The 26364-nt window shown below is 41.6% G+C and overlaps 1 protein-coding gene across 3 annotated transcripts in view; it reads right to left on the bottom strand.

The window, feature by feature from the left end:
- Positions 1-26364, bottom strand: part of PDZRN3 (PDZ domain containing ring finger 3) — a 239523-nt gene that overhangs the window by 198758 nt on the left and 14401 nt on the right. For 2 of the 3 annotated variants that reach the window (XM_045861956.3, XM_045861957.3), the window contains exons 2-3: positions 25300-25386; positions 19500-19607 (exon numbers count right to left, since the gene is read on the bottom strand). In XM_045861956.3, the coding sequence (XP_045717912.2) occupies positions 19500-19607; positions 25300-25386 (195 nt within the window). The remainder of the gene's footprint in view (positions 1-19499; positions 19608-25299; positions 25387-26364) is intronic. The other variant, XM_045861958.3, reaches the window with a different exon arrangement.

The following is a 26364-nucleotide window of genomic DNA, read 5'->3' as shown; positions in this document are numbered from 1 at the left end:
ATGACTACATTTCTAGCAGGAGTTATTAGCAAGTTTTATTTCTTAATTGGATGCTCTATTTAATGGGGTGTGTGTGTGTAAGAAAATAAATGGACACTGATTTAGAAGAAAAAGAAAAAAATTATTACTAATTAAAACCACCTAGTTTTTGTTTTCTTAAAAGTTCCTTGAAACACTGATTTTCATCCCTCTACATTTATTCTGGTTTAGATTCTAGTTTTACTTATGGGATGTCCTTAAACCACAAAGTTTCATGGCAGTTTCTCAAAGGAAATACAAACATTATACTGCATCCTATTACTAATACGGTGTATTCTCATTTGGGTCATCAAGCTAAGCAAAATACTATGTGAAATACATTCAAAATCACCGGATGTTAACAAAAGTGGCTCATTATGCAGAGTTTACTTACCACTATCCTTTCAACTTCTGTAACAGACATCACTTCCTTTTAAAAATGTCCACTTGGATGAATTCTAACATCTCCCACCCCGAAAGAAAAAAGAAACTGCTTTGTCCCTGTTTGAGCTCCTCCTTTTGAAATCTTTAACACAAAGTTATTTTTTTCAAAGCAAACTCTGAATGTGAGCTGCCTCCACCTTGGAGAGGTAACATTTCAGGGTGAAGCGGGCTGGCACAGAAACGTCCAAGCAAACCCCGGCTCTACACAAGTTAGCTTCTTTTCTTAGCTCCAGTGTTTAAAGGAAAAATTAAGATAGTTGCTCTATCGCATTAGTCTTAGCATTTCCAAACACAGGAATTCACTTTTTAAAGTTTCCCTTAGCAAACGTTATTAGGAAACACAGCAGGAAATGTCTATTAAGAAACTCCTGAGGTCTTCATTTATATTAACATTTACAGTGCTTTTTGTTGTTGTTGTTTGGTTTTTTAAATTTTTTTTATTATGTTATGTTAATCACCATACATTGCATCACATTTACATTGTTTTTAGCTTGTTACTCATTCTATGAGGACATTCATTTATTTTTAGCTTGTCACTCTTTCTTTTCTCGCTAATTCAGCGCAGAACACAAATCTCCAATGTTCCAGAACAAAGGTAACAGTGGAAAGGTAAGATACATCTGTTTACTCCGACAGGCTTCAAACAACCCTTCCCTCATCAGATCCCTCCTGGGGTGTGGACTGGGGGTAAGGAGCAGTGAAGACCCTTTCCCCAGGCCCTTCCTTAATGCTCCATTTACATGCCCCTCCAGAGAAGCCCTCAGAAAGTTCCACTGGGGTTTACTGCTTCACTGACAAGTTGGTTTAATCAAGCACTTGTGGCAAAGAAATTATTTCCTGGAACGTGTATGAAAATTCCATGGCAACAATAGTGGCTAAACTTCCATCTAAGAAAACGGCACACTTGAAAGAGAAGTGAGCGGAGGCATCTTCCAGAACTTGCTGGAAGTTGCTATCGATTCTATGTTGCTAATACAGGATCCTATAGGAAGACAAGACCAAGGTCAATGAGACAGAAGACGGAGGTGACCAGTGTCATGTATTTTCTGAACATGACAGCAAGGCCTACAGCTTCATAAGCAAAAAAGCACAACTGCTAAAAAAAAAAAAAAAGAAACATTGCTAAACATGACTAAGAAAAATGCTTACTTAAATTATAAAGATTGGAATTCATAGATTCAAGATTTTTCTTAAGTTTACAAAACCTAACATGGTTTGTCAAAAATTGAGCTCTTTATTTTTTATGGTACCATTATATTTATCTTTTTAATTTTTTTATTTATTTTTATTTATTTTTAAGATTTTATTTATTTGACAGAGAGAGAGAGACAGCGAGAGCAGGAACACAAGCAGGGGGAGTGGGAGAGGGAGAAGCAGACTCCCCGCCGAGCAGGGAGCCTGATGCGGCGCTCGATCCCAGGACCCTGGGATCATGACCTGAGCCGAAGGCAGACGCTTAACAGCTGAGCCACCCAGGCGCCCATATTTATCTTTTTTTAAAGTAAAGAGCAAAAATAGGGCTTCCTCATGATTTTTCTCTAGCAGGCCAATTTACTCCCTTGCTTCCAAATAAAGGCACTCTCTACCCCTAACCACCCCCGGCACTGGGAGGGAGGTCTATTTTGAGCCACTGCTATTCCTGTATGCTCAGTGGGCAGATCCCACCTGTCGGCAGGAGGTGTTGTCAAAGTATCAAATGCCCCCAAGACCTCATGACATACTGTCACCTGCCTCTACGGCTTCTAATGTTAGACCTCCTACTACAGTTTTACCCTCAGAAGCTGATCATGTGACTTGGAAATCGATTTCCAAGTCGGGACAATAGATATTTCCTGATTGAATACTCTGCAGCAGACACAGTGCGAGGTCCCAGGAACACGGCAAGTACACAGCTCGATCAACGTGTCCCTGCTCTCAGGAGCTTATACTCACTCACACAGGACCCTCCTGGGTCCTTTCCCAGTGAACTGCAAATCTCCCAGGGACACCTCACCAGTAGAGTCGAACAGATGCCGGATTCAGAAGCCTGCCCAGGTACACCTTACAAACTTCTCCACAGACTCTGGAAGGCAATGACAACACATGCCACACAAAGCAGCCACATCAAACATCAGGCAGTGACAAATGTCCTCAATGAGAGAAGAGATGACCCTGTACACGAAAGCTCCACTCTTAGACACAAGTGAGGCTTCCAAAGGCTAGGCTGAGGTCCCCCTGTGGTAAGTCCATTATGACCCAAGTGACCACTAACTAGTGCCGTCCACCTGCTGGTGACATGCAGAGCCCGTGAACTTGGCCTCAGGCGAGAAGTTCCCAAGTGGAAGGTTGACAGGTAATGGGACTTATTTTTGCAAAGATAGTCATATTCTAGTATCATATTTGACCCCATTCTTTTGGCAAGAGGCTGCGGCTTAGACAGGCCCTCAGCAAATCTGACAGACTCCAGGGTAGAATACCAGAAAAAGACATCTGCTATCAACAGGGAAGGCACAGCTCTGTCCTCCCATGCAGAATGCTTTGGAACTGCTGGCCACTGCCTTTTAGTGAGTCATGAAATCAACTTAGTGGGTGGCAAAGAGCATTAAAAAAGAAAATAAAATAGAAATACCAGACTGCTGTGTGCAGTCATCAACACTTGTTCAATTTTGTACATATGCACCAGGACCCACTCACATTTGTGGTTTCTATGTAAAGCACATTTCTTACTGTAGGTCTTTGGAAGAGCAGTCTAGCACAAGGAGCTGTTCCAGCAGGGTTTTTGTGTTTTTTTTTTAATTGAAGTGTAGGTGACACACAATGTTACATTAGTTGCAGGTCTACAGCGCAGTGATTCTCCGATGAGTCTACATTACGCTGTGCTCACCACAAGTGTAGGCGTCCTCTATCACCACACAACCCTATTACAATACCACTGACTATATTTCCTATGCTGTACCTTTTTTTTCTTAAAGATTTATTTTAGAGAGCGAGCGAGCAGGAGGGCAGGGCCGAGGGAGAGCGAGAACCCCTAGCTGATACCATGCTGAGCGTGGAGCCTGACACGGGGCTCGGTCTCATGACACTGAGACCATGACCTAAGCTGAAACCAAGAGTCAGGTGCTTATGGGAGCCTGGGTGGCTCAGCTGTTAAGCGTCTGCCTTCGGCTCAGGTCATGGTCCTACGGTCCTGGGATCGGGCCCCGCATCAGGCTCCCTGCTCGGTGGGAAGCCTGCTTCTCCTTCTCCCACTCCCCCTGCTTGTGTTCCCTCTCTCACTGTCTCTCTCTCTGTCAAATAAATAAATAAAATCTTTAAAAAAAAAAAAAAAGTCAGGTGCTTAACCAACTGAGCCACCTAGGCGCCCCTCCTATGCTGTCTCTTTATCCCCACGACTTATTCATTCCATAGCCCAAACAGTTGTTTTTTGTTGGTTTTTTTTTTAAGATTTCATTTATTTACTTGACAGAGAGAGAGACAGCAAGAGAGGGAACACAAGCAGGGGGAGTGGCAGAGGGAGAAGCAGGCCTCCCGTGGAGCAGGAGCCCGATGCGGGACTCGATCCCGGGACTCCAGGATCATGACCTGAGCCGAAGGCAGACGCTTAACAATTGAGCCACCCAGGCGCCCCTCAAACAGTTCTTCTGTGTTTGGGTTGCCCCAATCGACAAATGTGCACACTACAAAGAGCTGGAAGTAGAATGCATTATGATAGCATAGTTTTTTAAAAAAATGTATAAATACACATAAAAGTTTATCAAAAGTGGATTCCCTGGTTTGGGGCCTATGACACTAATATTTACCTTTTTGCCTCTGAAATTCTTTACCAACGATGGTATTAGTCTTCTCCATAGTGGATTCCAGTCTCTCAAAAGCTCCTCATTGTTCAACCAAACACACTTAAGTAGCTACACAAAGCAGTAAGCTCAGACTGGCTCATGGCTACTTAGGCAAGATGAAGTCAGAGCAGGGGACATTACCGTAGGCGGTTCTTGGGACTATGCTAGTCAAAGACCTTGACTGACACCATGAGTAAATCATTCTGTTGTCAATCTCCAACCAATGTGATTCCATCTAGGGTACAGATTCATCTGTGGCCTTAACGTCTGTAACATCCTTAGAAATAAAACTGTCTTAGGTGTAACATACACACAGGAAGTGAATAAACCGGAAGTGACTATCCTGATGCATTTTTGCAGCATGCATACCCTCATTAACCATGACTCAGGTGAAGACTACAATGGGACCAACACCCCAGATCTCTCCCGGAGCTTGCTGCCAGTCATCATCCTGAGGAATCCCATGGAATAACTTTGCTCTTGAAGAGAAAGCCAACGCTCACAATCCGTGATCAGCCAGCAACAGTACAAGCTTTACCCGTTTATTGTTTTTATTTTTACCGCTATCTTTACAGCAACTGAAAATGACTTTCCACAATCATGACACAGTTTCCTTTTAAAATAAATTTAAGTTACACAAAAGTATGTTTCTTTCAGAAAGATGTTAAGTATTTAACAAAAACAGGTGGTGCATAGATGGCAGAAACTGAGCAGGTGTAGATGACTAAAGTTCGAGAAACACTTGGTTTTGGGTGCTGATCAGTATGAAATGCTGAACAGGCTTAAGTGACCATCCACCATGCTCATTTTCTGCAGATGAGGGTAGAGTCTCTCTCCTGTCCCGTGTTGTATCACAAGGACTAATTTCCTCTCTTGCATATTTTTATAAAAGTTTAATGGTTGGTGCTTCAGGGAAATCAGATGACGTTGTTTTTATACCCTGTGGCTTGTATTTCTCCCATGCATCATGCTTAATCGCAACTGGAATAAACTGATTCGGAATGAAAGGACGCTTACCAGATTTTTCTCCCCTTAAATCTTTAAGTTTTAAAAGTTCACTTAGAACTGGGATCAACTATAACGAAAGGCTACCAACCACTCATACTGAATGTCTTTAATGTTCTAATTATGGCAAAAAAGAACGGACACTTTGTGTACTTAACTTTCAACCAAACTAAAGGGGAAAGGGAAAGATTTCAAAAGAAGTAACAACTTCTTCTCGCTGAATTAGTATAATTCTCTGTACGTTCTATTAAATCTAATGGGTTTAGCAGATGAGACTCTCCACATTTCACTTATAAGGCTGAGTGTATCAGGAAAAATAATCTACATTTACCTATGAATAGACTTCATAGGTAATTAAGTCACCTTGTCAAAACAAAGATTTTCTTGCCTCTACATAATACCATCTGCCTACTGGATTCCCCTTTCATTTCTTACAAAGTATAAACAAAGTTTACTAAACAGGAACTATATTAAAAAACAGCTTAGAACTCCATTCAGTTGGTCTTGGGTCTCCAAGGAGTGATTCAAATAAAATAAAAGCAAAATCTCACAAGTGACCCATGTGAAATTAAGGAAGTGCTTATGTATTCAGGCACACATTCACCCACAGATTCATATACTCACCCATACAGTCACATAGATACATACATGTAAAACCCATTCTTTTATAAGCTCTTTAAGCACTCTAAAAAAATCTTATTTGTCAAAATGCAGTAAATTAAAGGACTTTGGCTAATAATGTAAGTTAAAGTGTCGTTTAGAACTTCATTAAAACCCAAACAGCAAGGTTAAGGTAACATTTCTCTGAAAATGATTCCACCAAACTCAGCGTTTAATGTCCTTCCTCTATGTGATCACTTTCCCCTCTGCTGTTTCAAGACACCAAAGGGAATTAGTTCTCTAGATACCATGATGCTGATCAGGGCAGCCAAATGGAGAAATTTAAAACATCACCAGCTTTGTTACCATTATCACTAGTCCTTTAGGAAGAAGGGAAAAGGAGTTCTTTCCAGCTTTCAAACTTACCTTTTAATCACCGAAGAAAATTAAGATGTTGCTCCCTTGATAGTATTAAGGGCTTTCAACAAAAATATGATGTAATACTTTTTTTCTTGCTTGACTCCAGCTCCTCTACAATTCCTTTATCTCTAGTAATTCTACTCCAGGTCAGCATCACACATTAATACTCACCCAAGGTTCTTACAAGCATGCTCTCTTAAGATAGTTCCAAGAATGATACTAAGTATTAGAAATCCATTCACAATGCCATAACAAAGTCATACTTAATCCTATTTTACTTGAGCTCCTCCCATTCCATTTTAGAGTTTCGAATAAGTAATAAATATGTGCTCCATATGCAATGCAATTTCCATGCCCCATCAGATTCCAGCACACAGGCAGTTATATCTGTTCCTCTTTTCTTTTGTCAAGATTATGCTTGCTATCAGTAAGGGTTTCTAGTTTCATCTCCACACTTGATTGTACTTTTCAATTTTTCTACATTGGTGTATTGCATAAGTATCAAGATATAAAAAGCAATTAAACATTAACTTACAATCTTAAAGGAAGATGTAGTCAAAGAAACTCTTGACAATTTTAAGAAAATCCCAATAGTCTTCATGAGTCAATCAATATAAAAATGGAAATCTTATTCTGGTCTGGCATTTTAAAATAGCTGATCTTAAACATGCAATTGTTTTACTTCATTTTTAGAACACTTAAGTCAGCACATATGCAATGAATTACCATGCTGTTCACACTGTGATGTAAATTGAGAATTATTTTTGATTGATCAATTATTATGATTTCTAGAGCCTTAGGAAGTGACAGCTCTTTCTCAATCCAGATTCAAAGGGTCACTAATTTAAAAAAAGAACTCTAAAACAAACGAAAACAATCTACCCACAACTGTAATTTCAGGTTCACGAAACTATGCCATAGAACTTCATCATCAAAGCACGTGCTCACTGATAGGTCCCTCCAGGCCAGCTTCTACAGAGCTATAGGAAAGAACCCCTGCAAAGCTAACCACCTGACAAGTGTTTATTCTGGGGCCAAATTTACAGTATTTGGACACATGCACTATTTTCTTTATTACAGCAACCTTATATGTAACAGTGCCCACATTTTATAGAAAAAAAGCAGTGCTCAGAAATGAGCCTGCCCAAGGTCACGAGGGTAATATGAAAATTAATAAAGGGAAACCTCACTAAAGTGGACTTGAGATGCTAGACGGGGAGGCTGGTAGGGAGAACTGTACCAACCAATATCAACTACCGGAAGAACTGTCAATTACAGAACTCTACAATAAGAATCACAACGGGGAAATATGTGTGTTATATCTCCCACAAGAAATCAACTACCCCTGCAACTCAGCCAATGAGAAACCATCTCACCCAGAATTCCTGATTCCCTCTAACAGACTTCAGTTCAAAACAACGCCTTCCAAGTTCCTCCTTCTTTTCCATAAAATGATGTTCCTCTCTTTTGTTTTTTGGTCTTTGCCTATGGTTTTTCCATAGCTTGCTTGCCCCAGATTCAAATTCTCTGCTATGCCTAGATAAACCCATCTTTTGCTGGAAAAATGACTGGCAGTTTTACTTTTAAGGCTAACAGCAGCAAATGGTAGAACTAGAATTCAAAATCTGGTCTGATTCCAGAGCCTGTGACTCTTAGCCACTCTATACACTTACCGGCTTTCTTTCTTTCTTTCTTTTTTTAAAAAGATTTTTAATTTATTTATCTGAGAGAGAGAATGGGAGACAGAGAGCATGAGAGGGGGAGGATCAGAGGGAGAAGTAGACTCCCCGCTGAGCAGGGAGTCCGATGCGGGACTCGATCCCAGGACTCCAGGATCATGACCTGAGCCGAAGGCAGTTGCTTAACCAACTGAGCCACCCAGGCGCCCCTAACGGCTTTCTTATAACCCTAGTGTCAGTCATCTTGCTCCATACACTGGTCTTACGAGTAAACGTCCTGGAGCCAGGGACCACATTTTAGTTCTCTATGGATCCTGACCTCTCTCAGATTAGGGAGAACTCAATGCCCATGCAAAAAGCAAACATATGCCGGCTAGTGGTTTCTCTTTGCTATTATCCCAAGAACTCATACAACATGAAGATTTTTAATAAGCCACAAGCCATAGATCCCTCTATATAATCATTTTCCTCCCAAATGTTTCAATAAACACGGAGTAATTTTTTGGATAGAAGTTTTAAGTGTCTAGCTAATGAATTCCGAAATCAATGTGTCCGGAAACGTAGTATTTCAATCATTCAGCAACAATCATTCTATGAAAAGAATAAAAACTGTCTTCTTTGATTAGAGACTGCCAAAATTGATTCTGTTCCCAGAGTTTCTTCAAATGTTGAAAAAAATATATATATACGTATGTGTGTGTGTATGTATATATATAGCACATTTTAAAATGGACTGGAACGTTTCTTTTGGGAGGTGGTGGGGCAGCTGTGAAACCAACACTCTGAGGCGTTCAGTTCTCCTGACCCCGGAGAGCTGTCAAATGACTCACTAGGACCAGCAGGAAAAGAGGAAGTGATGAAAGATAAATTAAGAGAATCAGAAGAGCCAAAAAGGCAGCAGGGAGTGCCACCCTCAGGAGAAAAGGGGTGGGACACACTCTTTGGAGTTCAAATGGCTATCCAAATAGACAAAGACAGGGTATTGGAGCCCCGTGGCACTCGGTGTGGCAAGGGCAGACGAACTCCATACCAGCTACTCTCCCCTGTGAGGCTCCAGGGGACCATTAATCATCATTAGGGGAAGCCTTGCTGTTGCAGCTTCCCACCCCGGGGTATTCAGAGTCCCCAGTGAAAGTGGCATAATGGCAGATCCGTGCTCACAGCCGCCAATCTGCCCCAAGTCTTCCCTTTGCAATTTGCATTGACAATTTCTAATTCAACACTCCCTCCTCCTGTTCACAGCACCCTAATCTACAGGCACTGTGCTTACTTTTTATTTTCAAAATGATAGCAATCTGCTGCTTTGAAGGGTCCCCCCAGTGCCTCTCCCAGGAAGCAAATGCCATACATTTCAGTTTACCACTTAAGTCCGACCATCCCAACATGCCTTCCAAATCCAATAAAAGTACATGTATGGTCATTTTGCCTTACAGAGAAAGACAAAATTTTTTAATAAAATTGTTCTCAAAACCCCCATACTTAAAGGTAAGTGTCTAAATATCATGTGTAAAGAAGATGAGTGGCTATAAAATGCATCTTTTTTTAAAGATTTATTTGAGAGAGCGAGCATGCATGGTGGGGAGGGGCAGAGGGAGAGGGACAAAGAGAATCTCAAGCAGATTCCCCACTGAGTACAGAGCCCTACACAAGGCTCAATCTCAGGACCATGAGATCATGACCTGAGCCGAAATCAAGAGTCGGACACTCAACCAAGACACCCAGGTGCCCCTAAAATGCATCGTATCTGTACTGTTGTCAAGGGTTTGTGGTTTTGCTTTGTTGTCCTTCAGAAATTACCAAAAATTTCCTTTTGGACCTAATCTTTATCCAAAAAATTTAATGGGGGCACCAGTCACTTCTGATTTATTCTTGATTTTAAAATGCTTTGTGGATGATTTAATTAAGTCTTTTTATTAAGAGATGACCATGAGGGATAGACTTAAAACTTCTGTGGAGCCAGAAATCCCACAGAAGTACACACTGTCAACCTAAATGAACTTTGATTCATCTGAGCTGGAATGGGGCGGGGGGGGGGGGGGGGACATGTCCTGCCAAAGAGGAGCATCCAATGCCCTGTTTCCAGAGTTTCAGCCGGAAGCCAGCTGTTCACCCATCTCCACACCTGAGGCAGATGCTATGAGCTTTCAGAAATGAGAATGTCAAGTAATTTTTATTTTTATTTATTTACTATTTTTTATTAATTATTTATTTTATTTATTATTATTTAAATTTTTATTTAAAGATTTATTTATACTGGGGAGAAAGAGTGAGAGCACCTGAACAGGGGTAGGGGGAGAGGGAGAGAGAGAATCTCAAGCAGACCCCCCCACTGAGCATGGAGCCCAAGGTAGGGCCCCATCTCACAACCCTGAGATCATGACCTGAGCAGAAATCAGGAGTCGGACACTCAACCGACTGAGTCACCCAGGCGCCCCGAGAATGTCAACTAATGTTTTAAAGGAAATATACAAGCAGGAATCAGCCTTGTGACATTTAAAACTCAGAAAAAACTTCTAACTCATCACATTTTTTCATCTTTGCCTTTTTATGGATTATAAAAATAATACTCACTTTGGAGAATTCCAACATTACAGAAATGTGACTTCAGAAATTCAAAGTTACCGCCCATAATCCCACCCCACAAAATTGCTATAATAACTATAAAATGTTTATTAGCTCAGAGTATTTTTCCTATGAAAAGACTAATATATATAAATGCCTTTAAAATACACAAATTGCGTCATGCCACATGTCCCATTCTTCATCTGTATGTTTATCTGGCTGGTGTACAGTGATGTCTGTTAAAAAGATGTTCACTGAAAACCTGTTTTTTTTTTTTTTTTTTTTAAAAAGCTGGTTTTAATAGCAAAATAAGACAACAACAACAACACTAATAAACATAACAAAGTCAATACATCAGTATAGTCAATAGAAGGCAGGGATTTAAGATGGTATATTTGGTTTTAATAGGTCACAATATTAATTCTGGAGAGGATGACTCCCTGAAATAGTTCAGAGTTTTCTCAATAATCCTATAGCAGCACTACATTCTTGCTAAAACACATAACAAGAGGAAAACAGATCTCAAAATTATTTTTGCTGACTTCTATACTTAGCTTTGGCATTAAGTTCTTGTGTCAGATGCTAAAATTTTATTTAAAAAAAAAGAATTCTTCACATTTGTACTTATTAGCAAAATCCACTATTTTATTTTTTTTTTAGGTAAGGGAGACAGTAATGCTCTTCTGTTTTAGAGATGAAGAAATAGAGGCTCAGCACTGAGGATACCAAGACCACAGAGTAAGTAACTGGGGAGAAACTTGACCCTGGGTATCTTGATCTAAATCTCGGGGCTTTTTCCACCTCAATATGTACCTTCTAGTACTGAAGAAATCAGCTGCATTTTAGAGGAACATTACATCATTTTGCCAGGATCTTCCATCGCTATAGTATAGGCCATTAGGATAAGATGAAAATGGTTAAACAGAGGGCCAGGAGAAGGAAAAAAAAACAAAAACAAAAAACACAACAACAAATGTATGAAGGTGTTTGCTTTATTTGACATGTTATTTTACATGTGAAGACCAAGAAGACTGACTGATACATATGATAATTAAGTACACTCTATGCCAATGAAATCAGAGTCATGACTTCCAAATGATAATACAGTCACTCCAAAAACATCCCTTAGGTGGGTCCATCCTAGCAAATCCCCAGCAAGGATGTCATCCCTCTCCTCTCTGTGCCGATGGCAACCATCATTAAATGACCACCACACTCAGGGCTCCTATCTGGCTCAGTTGGTAGTGTGTGACTCTTGGTCGTGGGGTTGTAAGTTTGAGCCCCACACTGGGTGTGGAGATTACTTAAAAATAAAATCTTTAAAAAAATATGACCACCACGCTCATCCCCATCCTATCCAGACATGACATCAGAACCTTTTTACATCATAATCCAGGGTTTAACACTGTCAATCCATCAAAATTGGTATGTAAAATAAAACTCTCATCTCTGTCTCTGGAAATGGAGAGTTGGAATCCATTATTAATAACTGGTCTCTAAAACCAGCTTATTTTTGCAGGTAACAAAGAGTCTTTTCAACATGGGTTGGATTATACCAAGTCTCCTTTATCAAAACAGATTATTTAAGTAAATGAGGCAATAGTTAGAGATTTCAAACTGACACGAATAGATTTGAGTTCTAAGAAAATAACTGCCCCCAAATTCTCTCCTCTCCTTTGTTGAACGTGGCCAATGGGCATCAGTCACTGCAGAAGACAGCAGGAAAACCTCATGTGTTTATTTCTAGCACTGCCCAGAAAGGGCTCGTGCCTATCTATGCCTGTTTAGCAGTAGTAATTTTCTTGTATAGAGTTACATAAGAAATACTCAGCCTTTCTTACCCCTAAAATTAGAAAAATACAATACCAAATCATCTAGTTTATAGCATATTTTCCTCCAAAATCAAGCCAAAATAATACAGAAATACTTTAAACAATTTTCATCAACAATTTTTAATTCACTGAGAACATCGAAGCAAAGATCAGATATTTGATTCAAAGTAAAGAGTGCAATCATCACTATCTCAAAAGGGACTCTTCTAGGAGTTACACATACTTGAAGAGGAAGAATAAAATTAGCCATGCAGACTTGGAATGGAACTAGAGATCCTGATAAAGACATAGTTTTCAAATATATATAGAAGGATAGAGAAAATAGATGCAGAGGTATTAATATTAATGATGATGATACTGTGTGTGCGCGTGTTTATATGTGCATCTTTACATTTCCTAGCTCTATCTACTCAGAGTGCATGGAAGCAATGAAACCCAGGATGCCTGGGTGGCTCAGTTGGTTAAGTGTCTGACTCTTGGTTTCAGCTCTGGTCATGATCTTCAGGTCTTGAGATCGAGCCTTGTGCCAGGCTCCGCACTCTGCGGAGAGTCTCCTTGAGATTCTCTCTCTCCTTCTTCCTCCCTGCCCCAGCTTGCACACTTGCACACACACACTCTTTCTCAAAAAATTAATTAATTAAAGAAGCAATGAAACCACAGTCATAATGATTAGCCTAGCACCCATATTATGGTTTCAAACACCATTCCTCATTAAATGGAGCCAGAGCTACTTGGAAAAGTAGCTGATTCCAGAACTGGGGCCAGAAAAGTACAGAATGAACCAGAAACATCCTGTGTTAACAGAAAGGAAGAAAGTGCTCAAAAAATGATGGGAACATGTCAAAAGGATATAAATACCATCTTTTAAAGAGCTCCGTCTGGCCAAAACTAGTCCATGTGACCACCAAATTATAAGAATCAATGGGTCCATACTGAGATGGATGGATGGATGAATGGATCAATGTAGATAAATAGGTAGATAAAAATAGGGGGAAAAGAATACCCTTTCTTACAGTGGAAAGCCAACTAATAAACACAGAAGGAATGCAGTTAGAAAATCACTATTTGTCAACCATCCTAATAATAACCGATTCAAGTAAAAACCATAAATGAATGCTCAAGCCAGTATATTCGAGTTTGAGGAACAGCAGGCTACTCACATGGCCTCAAAATATCCCCCCATAAGATACAAGGTAAAGAAGAAAAAAGTAACTTAATAGTGAAGAAGTCTGGCAGATAGGATTTGAACCAAGCAGTCCACATTAATGTCACCAATAAAGGGATAAACTGATACCATGTGACTCCCAACAGGATGTGCTGAGAAGCCCACGCTATCACTTCTATGGTACCTTTGCTCAAAATGTACCACCTAAATCAACACTCAGGAGCAACAAACAAATCCAACTTGAGAAACACACTACAAAAGACCTGGTTTGTACTCTTTCAAATAGGAGTAGCATGTGAGACAAAAACGTAGGAAGTGCTATCAAGTAAGAGATACTAAATAAATATGACAATTAAATAAAACCTGTGATCTGGGATTTTCTCTCACTGTAAAGGACATCATAGGGATTATTAGTGAAATCTGAATAAATTCGGTAGATTAGATAACAAAGCCCCACCAATGCTAATTTCCTGATTTAGATAACTGCGCTGCAGTTACGTAAGAGAACGTCTTATTGCTAAAAAACACACACACGCTGATATATTTAGGAATTAAGAGTAGAGAGTGAAAAGGGTTCAAATAAATATAACAGATGTGGGTATTTGGGGAATCTGGGTAAAGATGATACAGGAATTCATTTATATAGGTCTGAAATTATGTCAAAATAAAAGTTTATCGATTAAAAAAGAATCTTACTAGAAGATAGTGAGTTTTGGTTTGTCTGTTTTTTAAATAAGTGCTTCATCAGGTGAATTCACAGGCCATTCTGCAATTTTCGTTGGTCTCAGAACATTATCTTCTGCCAGTAACAAATGGTGAAACTTCATTTTGTTCTATCAAAGTCTGGCTCTGGAAGGAAAGGTCTTGTTAAACTTGTCAGTCCTGTAGCCTAGCCTTATTAGCAATGACCGACTAACTAAACCTACAGCGAACAAAACAAGAGTCACTGATTTACACCACCACTGAGGTTTCACAGCCTCTGTGACCACAGCGTTGGGCCTTCAAATCCCAACGCTTCCACCAAGAACACTTTTTACAGAAGACTGTACAAAATAATGGTTCTTGGCAACCCCCCACCCTCTTCACTGCACCTTATCACATCTCTCTCAGAGAACAACAGGACATTCCATTTAACCCAGCAACTGTTACAGAAGCACACTACCACCAAATGGGAGACTCGTACAACGCAGCCACGGACTCAGTTCTCCAACTTAAGAAGCCTGAAAACTGGCGAAAAATACAGATACTGTGGACGGCCTCTACAAAAGTGTTAAGAGTTTCAGTGAGTTGCGTTACGTGGTCAGGTACCTACCATACCAGCCGTGTGGCTAAAAAAACAAAACAAAACAAAACAAAACAAAACTGAATCAGGAAAGAAACGGATCTATCAATCACACATGCCTCCAAGTGAATTTGCTAGTTTCTTAGCAGGCTTTGGTTTTTCTGTGCTTTTCTTGTCATGAGCGTTTCACCCAATGAGGTACTGGCACAACCAGTCAAATGCCTCATATGGTAGTCAACTGAGGAGAGAGCAAGATGCTCCAATGCTGGGGAAACCAGCTGGATGGATTTAAGGAGAGATGTATGCTGCCCACATGGGACATCCTGAAGGGATTTTTGATGGTAATATCAACCATATGTGATTTTTCACCTTTTGGTTTCTCTAAATCACTTACAAGAGAATTGCACAGAATGTGATCGGTCCAGAGTAGACTCTAGAGGTTACAGAAAAAAAGCATTATATATGTGATGAAACCTGTTTACGTTGGTTAATGCACACTCAGAGGGCACTGGGAAGATTTTTCCAAAGGTTTCAAGCTATTACAAAGAACAAAAGCATAGTTCCTTTAAAAAAATCTGGTGGTACTGAGGTATAGGAGCATTGCATTGTCTTCAAAAGGGAGTTCAGAAAGCAGGCGAGGCTCTGAGGCCAAAAAACTAAAACCACTGGGGCATTTATGGTTTTATATTTTAGAATGAGTACAAAAAGTACTATGGAGAAATTAAACTTAGTTTTCTAAATAGGAGCGGAGTATATGCAATCAAGGGTGAGGTCATAAGTTATGAAAAGGGCCTGAGGCAGCTCATAAGTAAGTACAGGAAGAAGACACACACAAAAAAAATCAGAAGCAAATACTGAATAAGTTGGAAGTTGCTGTATCTCAGTGTCAGATATGAGGGAGGGTGGGCACAACCGTTTGTCTGTCCTGATCCAGGGCAGATGGGGACAGGAGGTGCCAACAAAGAGTGTGGGCTCCCAGATCAGCCACGCTCCAAAGCTGCAACCATGTGGGCAGAGGGGGCCCAAGATTTCTAGCCCAGGACAGCTCAGGCTTTCTTATGAGGCCTTGAGAGCTCTCGGACAGGGAATCCAAGCAGACAGCTAGAAGGGGGGGAATGCTGACAACTCTGCTCCTGAAGCAACTCACCTCACATCATAAGGTTTTGGAGTAAGATCCATCTCTAATCTAGTGATTCTCCCGGGTACCCCTATCACACCCTGAAGTAGTGCTAGAAATCTGTGGGGGCACTCACTGGCACAATGATTGTGGTGGGGACCAGGGATGCCAGAAGTCCTACAATGCACAGAGTCCCATGCGGTGCACAATTATTATGCTTCTACTGCAACTTCCACATACCCTTCCAGACCTTCGTGAAGGTAAAATAACAAATGTTTTATGATTACCTGAGTGGAGACCCTCACTCGTTTTTACATTTAAACACTAAGGGTTCTTTTTTTTTTCAGTTTAAATATATATAAATTGTATACCCTTATTCATAGCAGTATTTTTCACAAAATAATGTCACAAAGTCAAAAGGTAGGAGTAAACCAAGTGTCTGCCAACGGACGGAGAGAGAAACAAAATGTGGTATATATGCATCTATACACACAGTGGGATAGTATTTAGCCTTAAAAAGGAAGCAATTCTGACACATCTTCCAATACGGGTGAACCTGGAGGACGAATCCCGCTAGATGAAATAAGCCAGACACAAAAAAGACAAATACCATATAATTCCACTTACATGGAGTACCTAGAGTAGTCAAATGCACAGAAACAGCAAGCAAAATGGGGGCCTCCAAGAGCTGGGGGTAGAGGGAGTGGGGAGTTGTTTAATGGGTACCATTCCACTGTAGGAAGATGGAAAAGTTCTGGAGATGGATGGTGGTGATGGCTGCACAACAGTGTGAATGTACTTAGTGCCACAGAAAGGTGTAATTAAAAATGGTTAAATTTTATGTTATGTATATTTTAGCACAATTTTAAAAATACACATACACACACACACGGAGGTGTGCAAATCACAAGACGACTGTACTTTGCTGTGCCAAAACTGAACCCCACTCTGTTCACCACTGCAGAAAACCGAATCACATGGTGCCAGTGCTCCCAGCACCTCAGTCCCCAGCACCACCCTCCCACTCCGGTAGCCTTCACAGCTGGGACCTCATGCTGAGTCTACAAGGAGGCGCAAGCATCTGCAGCATCGTGGGGTCTTCCAGCATCACCATGCCCATGCATTCTCATCCTGATACATGTATTTTAGTATCAATTACCTTCCTTTTATTTTTTTATTATGGCATACAGAGATCTTACAATTAGGTGTGTATGTAGGTAAATATTACTTATAGATTTCATTTTACAACAGGATTGGTGGCACTGAAAAGTATTTGTTATAAAAAAAATGGAGAGAGTGGGCCTGGCTCTGAGATGGGTGGGGACCACCACTCTGGTCTCAGGGGACAGACAGGAGTGGGAGTAGAGGAATTGAAGACTCTGCAGTAAGGACTAGACTCAGTGAGTCTCCGTGGATTTAATATAAAAGCACCCTTCTGCGAGAATCAAGGTTCTTATGGGGGTGGTCTGGTGGTAGTCTGTCCACTCCCCTGAAAAGGAAGAAATATGGTGGAAAACTAGAAAGTGCCTGACTCTCCTTCGTGATGAAACACAGACACACTTAAAATAATCAAATTTATGCCTGGTAATAAACTCCGACAGAGATGAGGTGAACCAGGGTATATATTTTTCAGTCATGGGAATCACTGTATCCTGTCAAAAGAGATCAGGATTTAACTGAGAAGGGCACGGTGTGTCAATTGCAATGACACATATATTGTTGCTCTATTGTGATCATCCTTCATTTCCATCTCAACACCGGGACATGATTAATATTTTACATACTGTCCAAAAGGGGAATGTGACTTACCAGAAACCATCCTCCACATTTCAAATACAGATCCCCCCATTGCCAAGAGAAAATCCTGCCCAGCTGTAGATTTCTCATTTGCAAAACATAAGAGCAATGAAATTCCATTACTTAGAGAAACTGGCTGTTCCACCAAACCCTTGGCAACGGAAGCTGTACTTATCTTTCTGAACAATAGCCTCAGAAAATGTATTCTCTCTCTCAAAAAAAAAAAAAAAAAAAAGACAGTAAGTATGCCTTTGAGCTCTTGAGAAAGTGCTCTTGCACAAGCAAATTCCTGTTAGGGAAAATCCACTCCCCCGACCTGGGAAGTACAAAGATGGACCCTAAAACAGGCAGTAAAAAGAGCTCCAAGTTTAAGAACACTTCAAAAAGTCAATGGGGATGTAACAATATTAATAATGTCCTGAAAACAAAATCAAGTATCCTTTTCATATGTACGTTACCACAATGTACCTGCTCCCTCAGAAGGGTGATTCTTAGACCCTAACATGTTCAATTTGTTTTCCCTGTGAGTGTTAACTGTATGTTTTCCCGAGGATATAAACGATCCTAAAGCGTACTGCTTTGCACATTGTGGAATTCATCCAAACAAGAATGGAAAGGCGAGACTTTGTTCTCTGTCTTCCCAGGCTCCCTTCCCCGGGAGAAGCATGCGGCCAAACTCCAGTGGGTTATGTGAGCTTCGCTCATGGCTTATCTCATAGAGTTCCCACTCCGTCCAAAGTTTTGAAATGGACCATGAAAACACTCAAGAAACACAGACGCTCTGCCAATGTGTTTGAACAAGTATCAGCGGCATCAGGGCTGTTTTTCCGGTTCCCCGTCTAATGTGCCCTGTCATGGCTATGGCCCGTGGTGCCGTTCTTGTGGGATGCAACGTATCATCCTGGACTCTCCTATCTAATTCCTCCTCACAGGAGACCCAACAACTTAGTCCATGTATTTACCCATTAAAAGAGCAGTCAAAATGGTCAAAAAACACCAGCAAAAAATAGTCCGTTGTGTCCAACTTTGCACCAAGAGCCCATACCAGGAGGCAAAGAATAATTCTTTCCCTTTTGGCAAGCTGGAGCATCCTAGGACATCGTGTGACCCTATTGCAATGTGCTGGACGGTGGGGTAGAGATCTACCTCCCCCAGAGCAAATCCATAAACCTACTCTATAAAGGCTTAAAATGCTCCATGAAGAATGAAGAATTTGGGATGATGTGAGTGACCATCCTGAATATCAACCTCTGCCTGCACATCCCTGGACAATCACCTTTTACACCGGACAAAAGACAAACCCAGAAGAGAGAACAATGCATCCGTAGCAACAACTGTGTGCCGCGAACTGGGAGGACACGATCAGGCCTCCAGAGCGGACACGATTTTACCCTGGTAACCAACGTGAACACCGACACAATGTGCACAACAGGGGTTGCTCATCTGGTTCTAACTAACATACAACTCTCCAATGGCTTTCACACAAAGCTGTAACTGAAGCATACAAAACAGATGCAAGGCCGCGGGAAGACAGCCAAATTGTGAACATGCCACTCATAATCTGGCTTCTCTATATTTAATATAAACAAAAACTTAACACCAAGGCAATCAGCACTCTCTGTAGTCCCACACAATGGGAGAGTTCTCCTGCCCAACCATCCACCAGCTTAGGCCTCCCTCCCTGACCAAACATCTTGCATTGAACCAGACGAAGATGGGATGGCATTCAACCTATTAAAAGACACTGGCCAGTGTTCACATACCTCAATAATCCTGTCATGAATTTGCAGGCCTCCGTCCTTGGCTGCGGGCCCACTGTCAACTATTTTGGATACAAAGATTCCTTCAGTGGACGATCCATCTTGGTTGTCCTTTGGGTTAAAAAAACACACACATGAATGCTAGGCATTAACTTGGTCATGAAAATAAAGCTTACACTCTTAAACTATAATGGACTCTTGCTCATGTCAAAAGTGGCAATGGGGCGAAAGCCCATCTGTTACCCATAATTTGTTTTAATCTAAAATTAACACATACACATGGTAAAATACTTCAAACCATAACCAAAAGGTATAAAATAAGTCCCTGCCACCTCCTACCCATTGTCCTTTTCCCCTCTATATAGCACCTATTTGCAGTTTACATATCCTTTCCAAAACATTTTTCATAGATCACTTTCCTAAACATGTATCTGGTCCTTTTTCATGTACACAGATGGTATGTGTGTGCATGGGGTATGCTCTCCCCATCCTGTGCATCTTGCCTCTTTCAAGTTTACAATCTTAGAGATTTTTCACCAGTCATACTGTCCAGTTTAACTCCCTTAAGCGGCTGAACAGTACCCCAATATTAGGATAATTACCACTGTTTCTAATTGTTGCTCTTAGAGACGATGATGTCTCCAATACCTTCCTACCTGTACTATGAAATATCTTTTGCAGTATGTATCTGAGGCAAATCCCTAGCAATGGAACTGGCGGGTCCAAGGATATGGAGATTTGATGGATGTTGCCAAATTATGCACTGATAGCTCATTAGAGTGTTTTCCCGTATCCTTACCAGCTCAGAGTACTATTAAAACCTTTAATCCAATAATCTGATTGTGAAAATAGGTGTTTTATGTGTGCTCAGATTTACATCAGAAAAGCTCACTACCACCACTCCAGGCCAAATTCTCATCCAATCTCAAATCCCTTTAGATCTTTCAAAGTCTGGACCGAAACTTTCTGGGAAAGGGAACGGCTCGCTGCTCAAACTCCTTCCTTTATTTAAAATCAAAAAGTTCCAACAAGCCCATAAAAAAACCCTCACAGCTTGTTCATGAACTTCTTTCCAAACAGCACTGGGATGAATTCTCTCCAAGTGTGTGGATTAAATTTCTAGTGATTAACAGATGGATTTATAAGTTAAAGTATTGTTCCCAAACAAAAGCATTTGAAAAGTAATTTTAGGATCTTCCACAAAAACTCCAAATCCTACCATCATGGTAAATTTTTTGCCATAATGCCATAAGAAGATCTATTTTAATAATAATTTCTGTACATAGAAATACATATAAATTCCATTTGTTAAGAAGTAACTATGAAAATATAAAATTTTTCTCTTTAAATAGAAAAAAAAATCCTATATTCTAAAGGGGAAAGGAATGACTTTAAATGTGGTTCGATCTACCCCTTCCAAGGCAAGAGTGATGGCCAAGAGTGAGAAAATGCACATTCCGTACCTCTTCTCTCTCTCTCCCCCTCCCTCCCCACCCCTTTCTCTCAAACACACACACACACACACACACACACACACATTCTCTCTAATGTTATAAATAGGATTCAAAAGAAACCAAAATCACAACCTAAAATGAGCATTAAGTGTTCTTCCCAACATTTATCCCCCCATGACAAAGACAGGTCTCTAAACTGCCATCTGGATTCTATCAACACTCTCCAAGAGAGGAGGGTCAGCAAGGATGTGGGTGCTGTACTAGATCAGCTATCCTCAAAAGGCAGCCCGCCCAGCACCAAAGCACCCTACACCGGCCCAGTGCACACTAACCCATCACTGTCTGAATTTCTCCCTGCCTCCTTTGTCACTCACAGCTGCCTTACGAATTCACTCACCCCAGGGCATTCGTGGATCCCCCTGCACGCATAGCTCAAATAGGAGTACATAGCTGTGCAACAGCTTCTATCTACTGAGTACATACTAGGTAGGTAGCGAGTACTCTGTGTCCCGTTTCATCCTCACAAAAACCACAAACCTTAAGCACTATTATTATCCATTTCATAGATGAAAAACCTGAGACAGAGATGTTAAGTAACTTGCCCAAGGTCACACAGCTAAAAAGTAGCATAGGTCAGTTTCAAACTGAGGACAGTTCAACTCCCTTACGTAAGCTCTATGTGCAATACTGACTCCCACAGAGAAAAATCTCAAAAATATACATGAATTCAAAAGTTCCACATTCCAGGCTATGGAATATTCCACTGGACAAACCCGAAGAGCCTCAGTGGACCACAAACGATTTATGGACAATCTTGAGTTCCCTAAGAGGTGATATCAATATATCCAATGAAAAGAGATCTGTGCTTACTCTGAATTAATTGCTTTGCATTTCTTGGCTGGAGAGGAAGAGGGAGATGGGGGAGGGGCTTTTGGCTTTGGTCTGTTTTGCAGAATACTACCTCATGCACAAGTAATTTTTCTTAGGAGAGCAACTAAGTTCAAGCAAAAAACAGGGAAACAGGCAAAAGCAAACAGCACAATTCAGGTTAAATTAAGACAGTGGTAGGAGGTGGAAACAGAATGCAAAAAAAAAATACAGAGAGCACAAAATCAAAGAAAGCCAAATCAATTCCATCCTGGATAGCTAGATGTGTCTCTTAAAAGACATCTCTCTGTTCTGAGTTTGTTTGGCTCCTCTCCTAATACATTTTAAGCCAGAGCTATTTATCAAGGTGAACTAACAAGGCTTGGGATTTGTTTTGTTTTGCTGGCTTGAGAAAAGGAAAAATGAAAGGGATTGTTTTCATCCCAGGGGTACCTGACAATGAAGTATACTTGCCAAAGCCTGAAGTGAAAGGTCTGATACACCAGACTGGATGCTGTTTCTTTAGGGATATAAGAATTAATGAATGAATGATGTGATAGTGCTAAGAGCAGTGCATCATGCAATGAAAAGCCTTATGTCAGCGCCCCCCTGGGCTGGGCCTATGTCACAACCCAACCAAGCTTCTAACACAAGACTTCCTTGGGAAACACACACGTCATGTGTACTGCATTCTACTTCCAGTACTAACAATGAGTGTGCATTGTTGCTCATCTTGGCTTTTTAGCATGTTCTCAATGACCTGCCAGATTTCCAGGCAACAGTTCAGAATACATTTAGGGTTCATTATGCGATTTCTGCTAATCAGGACAAGTTTAAAAAAAAAACACTATTGTAACCACATGCATATGGAATTAAACTTTCCTCCAGGGGACATGCATATAGTTCTTGCAAAAAGACCACATGAACTGAGAACGCTTACGAAAGCTACAAAATCCATTCTGGCTTGCACTTCAATCAGCTTTTTAAAGGGGAAAGAAAATAACCTAAAACATGTACTTTGATAATCACAAGTAAGAACCATATTCCAATGAGGTTGGGAGTGTCCTTTTGTTCCCGGGGAGGGACAGAAAACAAACACATAGTAAGTTCTCCAACCATCACCAAGACATAGGCATCCCTCTCCATTTCAAGCATTTTTTTTTTAAAGATTTTATTTATTTATTTGTCAGAGAGAGAGAGAGAGAGAGAGAATGCACAAGCAGGGAGAATGGCAGGCAGAGGGAGAAGCAGGCTCCCTGCTGAGCAAGGAGCCCAATGTGGGGCTCGACCCCAGGACCCTGGGATCATGACCTGAGCCAAAGGCAGATGCTCAACGCTCAGCCACCCAGGCATCCCATTTCAAGCATTTTCAAACATTGGGCTCCTTTTTCCTATATACGCTCTGGTGAGGCAGAGAAGGAACCTTCCTGGTTTGGGCTCTTTCAACCGTGGAAGTTTCTGAAACATCTAACGGTGAGGTGCATCTTGGTTTGTTGAAGTCATTTCTTAAAACTGGTAACAGTGGGTGGGGAGAGGAGATTTAATGATTATGCAGCCAAACGAAGGACAGCCTCTGTTACTCAAGCTCACCGGCAAGGCAAAGCATGTTCTACAACACATTCTTGGTTAAGCTGGGGAACACGGACCAGGGCCAGTCCTGTTGTTTCCTGAGACCAACTACTCAGACATCTGAGTCCCAGTCTGCTCCCTCATCCCTCCCCTTTGCTGGAGTGCATCCCCCCCGCCCACCCCAGGAGCCAGAACACAAGCAGAGTGGCACCATGACATGCTGCCTGGTTGCTCAGCCAACTGGCAAACGAGCAAAGAAAAAAGGTACCAATGCGACCATGTCCTAAGGATTTCCATGAGATGACGAAACAAACCACTATGTGCACCCATCCCTGGGGCTCAGTAAAGTGGGGGTGCCCCTGCCCCCACCCCTTCCTTCTCATAGTTTAATCTCATTGTCTGAAGGGTTCTCTTCTGTAGCTAAGTTTAGGGCAGATAATGCATCAGTCCCTCACTTAATGACCGTGCATTGCCTATAACTAAGCTGTCATTTCTTATAATAGAATGTGTGTGTTTTTGAAACTGTGCCTTTGGCCAGAAGCGAGGGGAATTCAACCTACTCCTCCTCATGCTAACTCTCCCATCTTCTTCAGGTCTCTTTCTGATCACCTCCTGCCCACCCCTCGACTCCAGCGACGCTGTGTACTCTTGGCAGCTCCCCCAAATGCCCACTCTGGGGCTGTTCCAGGCTTTGCACGAGCTTCCTTGGGTCTGTTCACTTTCTTCTAGCTCAGTGCTCTCCAAAGGTGGGCACGTGTGATGCAGGGCATTGGGACAATGAAAGGACATAAGAGAAATTGTATTTGTACTCACGTTTTAATTTCATCATTTAAAATGCTCCATTTTGCATGTAACTTTTATAAGCCATGTAGTATTAGTTCAACCACAAATATATAATTTAGAGCTAACTACATAAGCTCATTTTTTTTTTTTTTTTTACAGTTAAGAGTGTTTAACGAAACATATATGGACCTCTGATCTAGCAAACTCCTACTCATCCTTCAGAATAGAGCTTAAATCGCCCTGCCCCAGGACAACTCCTCTCCAAGGGTGAGCCAGACCCAGGCACAGAGTTTAGCCACATCTGGTTGCCTGACAATGACCATAAGGACCCAGTCTCCCTGGCCTCCACAGTGCCTCCCAGCTCCTACCAAACAGCCCCTGTGCAATATTATTTGTTGACTGAGTGAATCCGATTCTCCTTTCCTTTCCTTTGACTATTACTTTCCTTTTAAGGTAACAAACAAGGAAATGATCTGCAGAAGACACAAGCAAGAGGTGATGCCCACTCAGATAAGCCCCATATGGAAGGCGTGATCCTGCAACGCCGCGCCCTTTGCCACGTGCTGTCCCCAGGGCCCTTTCTGCAGACATTTTCCTCCCCGTTCAACTGACTGGTCTGAATTTGGCCTCTTCTTCCCGGAGGAGGAGGAGCTAATGATGAATAGGGTGGACAAGAGAGCTGCAGTGGGAGAAAAAGCAAAGGGATGCAACAGCCCACGAATTAGGGAATCGTCCCTGACTAATGAAGAGCTGACAGAGCGGAGCTCCAGCTCAGACTTCCGGTCCCGGAGCCCACGCTCCAGCTCAGTTACTCAGTTCCAAGTGCACACATCTCCCACAACTTTCTTCAGCTCCTACTGCTACACCACCAGACATGCCCCCCCAAACCTAAACAGTTTAGATAAGCTGTTGTATTACTAGGGCAATGCTATTTTAAGAAACCACAACTAAATAAAAATCCCCGAGGGTGAAGATGTTAGATAAACAATGAATTCTCTAATTACAGACAGCAGAATGAGGTGAGCAAGGTTTCCTACCCCTCACGGGTTCCCCCCCCCCCACCACCAAACCTTGACCCCTCTTCCCACTGCAGCAGGGCAAGGAAAAACACATTTTAGTAATTAACATACCACACACGGCCGGCCACCAATAATATTGAATCCCAGGGAGCCAGAGTCCCGATGTAGGACAAGAGTCAGACTTTTGGTTTCTTCACCCTGTAAGGGACAAATGAGTTCAAAATTTTATTTACCAACAGGGAATCAATAGTTGCAATTTTCTTCCTATCTAAGTGGACTCATGGACTTTTAGGTCATCCTTCACACTCCTCTGTCTCTTGGGCAGTTTAAGCAAGGAAACTTTTAGGGCCCCAGCTGAAACGGTGTCCTGTGCTGAGGAGGTTACAGATATGTCTAGGCCCTGCCTAACCCTGCAGTGCCCACGTAAGAATGTCCGGCGATGTCCAGACATGCCTAATGAATGTGGTCTATCAATGACTCTGTGGTCTGCAAACGCATCTCTCCTTTGACCGGCCCACCCTGGCCAGCTGTCTAGACAGCTACTTTCTGTTTGTTCCTCAACCAGTCTCAACAGCAGCATTCACGTTCTGTCACGGAAGGTTTCAGGAGCACCACTCTCGGAAGTCTGAGCGCATGGACGGCCTGTCAATCGTCATCTGTGTCTGGGAGGCTTGCGGGGGAAGCAGTCCGTGAAAAGTCTGACGCAAACATGGAGGAGAAACAGAAAGATCCTGCATTTCACTGAAAGGGGGAGCGGGGCCCTTTCACAAAGTAATGACTGTCCAGGCCATAGGAGATGCCAGGCTGTTTAACGGAAAACACTCTGTTCAAAGGAGGCTGATCAGTGTGAACCCCTTTAAATCCCACAAGCACAAGTCCCCCAGGAAGCTCACACAGGCCATGTTCAACAGCTGAAAGGGACAGAGATGCCACGACACCTTAACTAACACTCTCAAGTTAACAGACAAGTGAGTAAAAATAGATTTATGCTTCTGTGTACACGGTCACTAAACAAGCTTTGACATTCACACTCAGCTCACGGAGACACCTCTGAAGTGTTTCCAGTGATTGGAATGATGCACCAAACTTCACAAATACGGACTGCAGATACTTGTAAAAGCTTCATTTGCGGTTTCTGCTTAAACGTGGTATTACTTTTTTTTTTTTTTAAAGATT

The sequence above is a fragment of the Mirounga angustirostris genome, unplaced genomic scaffold (assembly GCF_029215605.1).
Source record: "Mirounga angustirostris isolate CCGP_5_RB_7025 unplaced genomic scaffold, mMirAng1.0.hap1 SCAF_1, whole genome shotgun sequence".
NCBI lineage: Eukaryota > Metazoa > Chordata > Mammalia > Carnivora > Phocidae > Mirounga > Mirounga angustirostris.
Note: the sequence above shows the minus strand (reverse complement) of the source record. Positions and strands in the feature narration are given on the sequence as shown.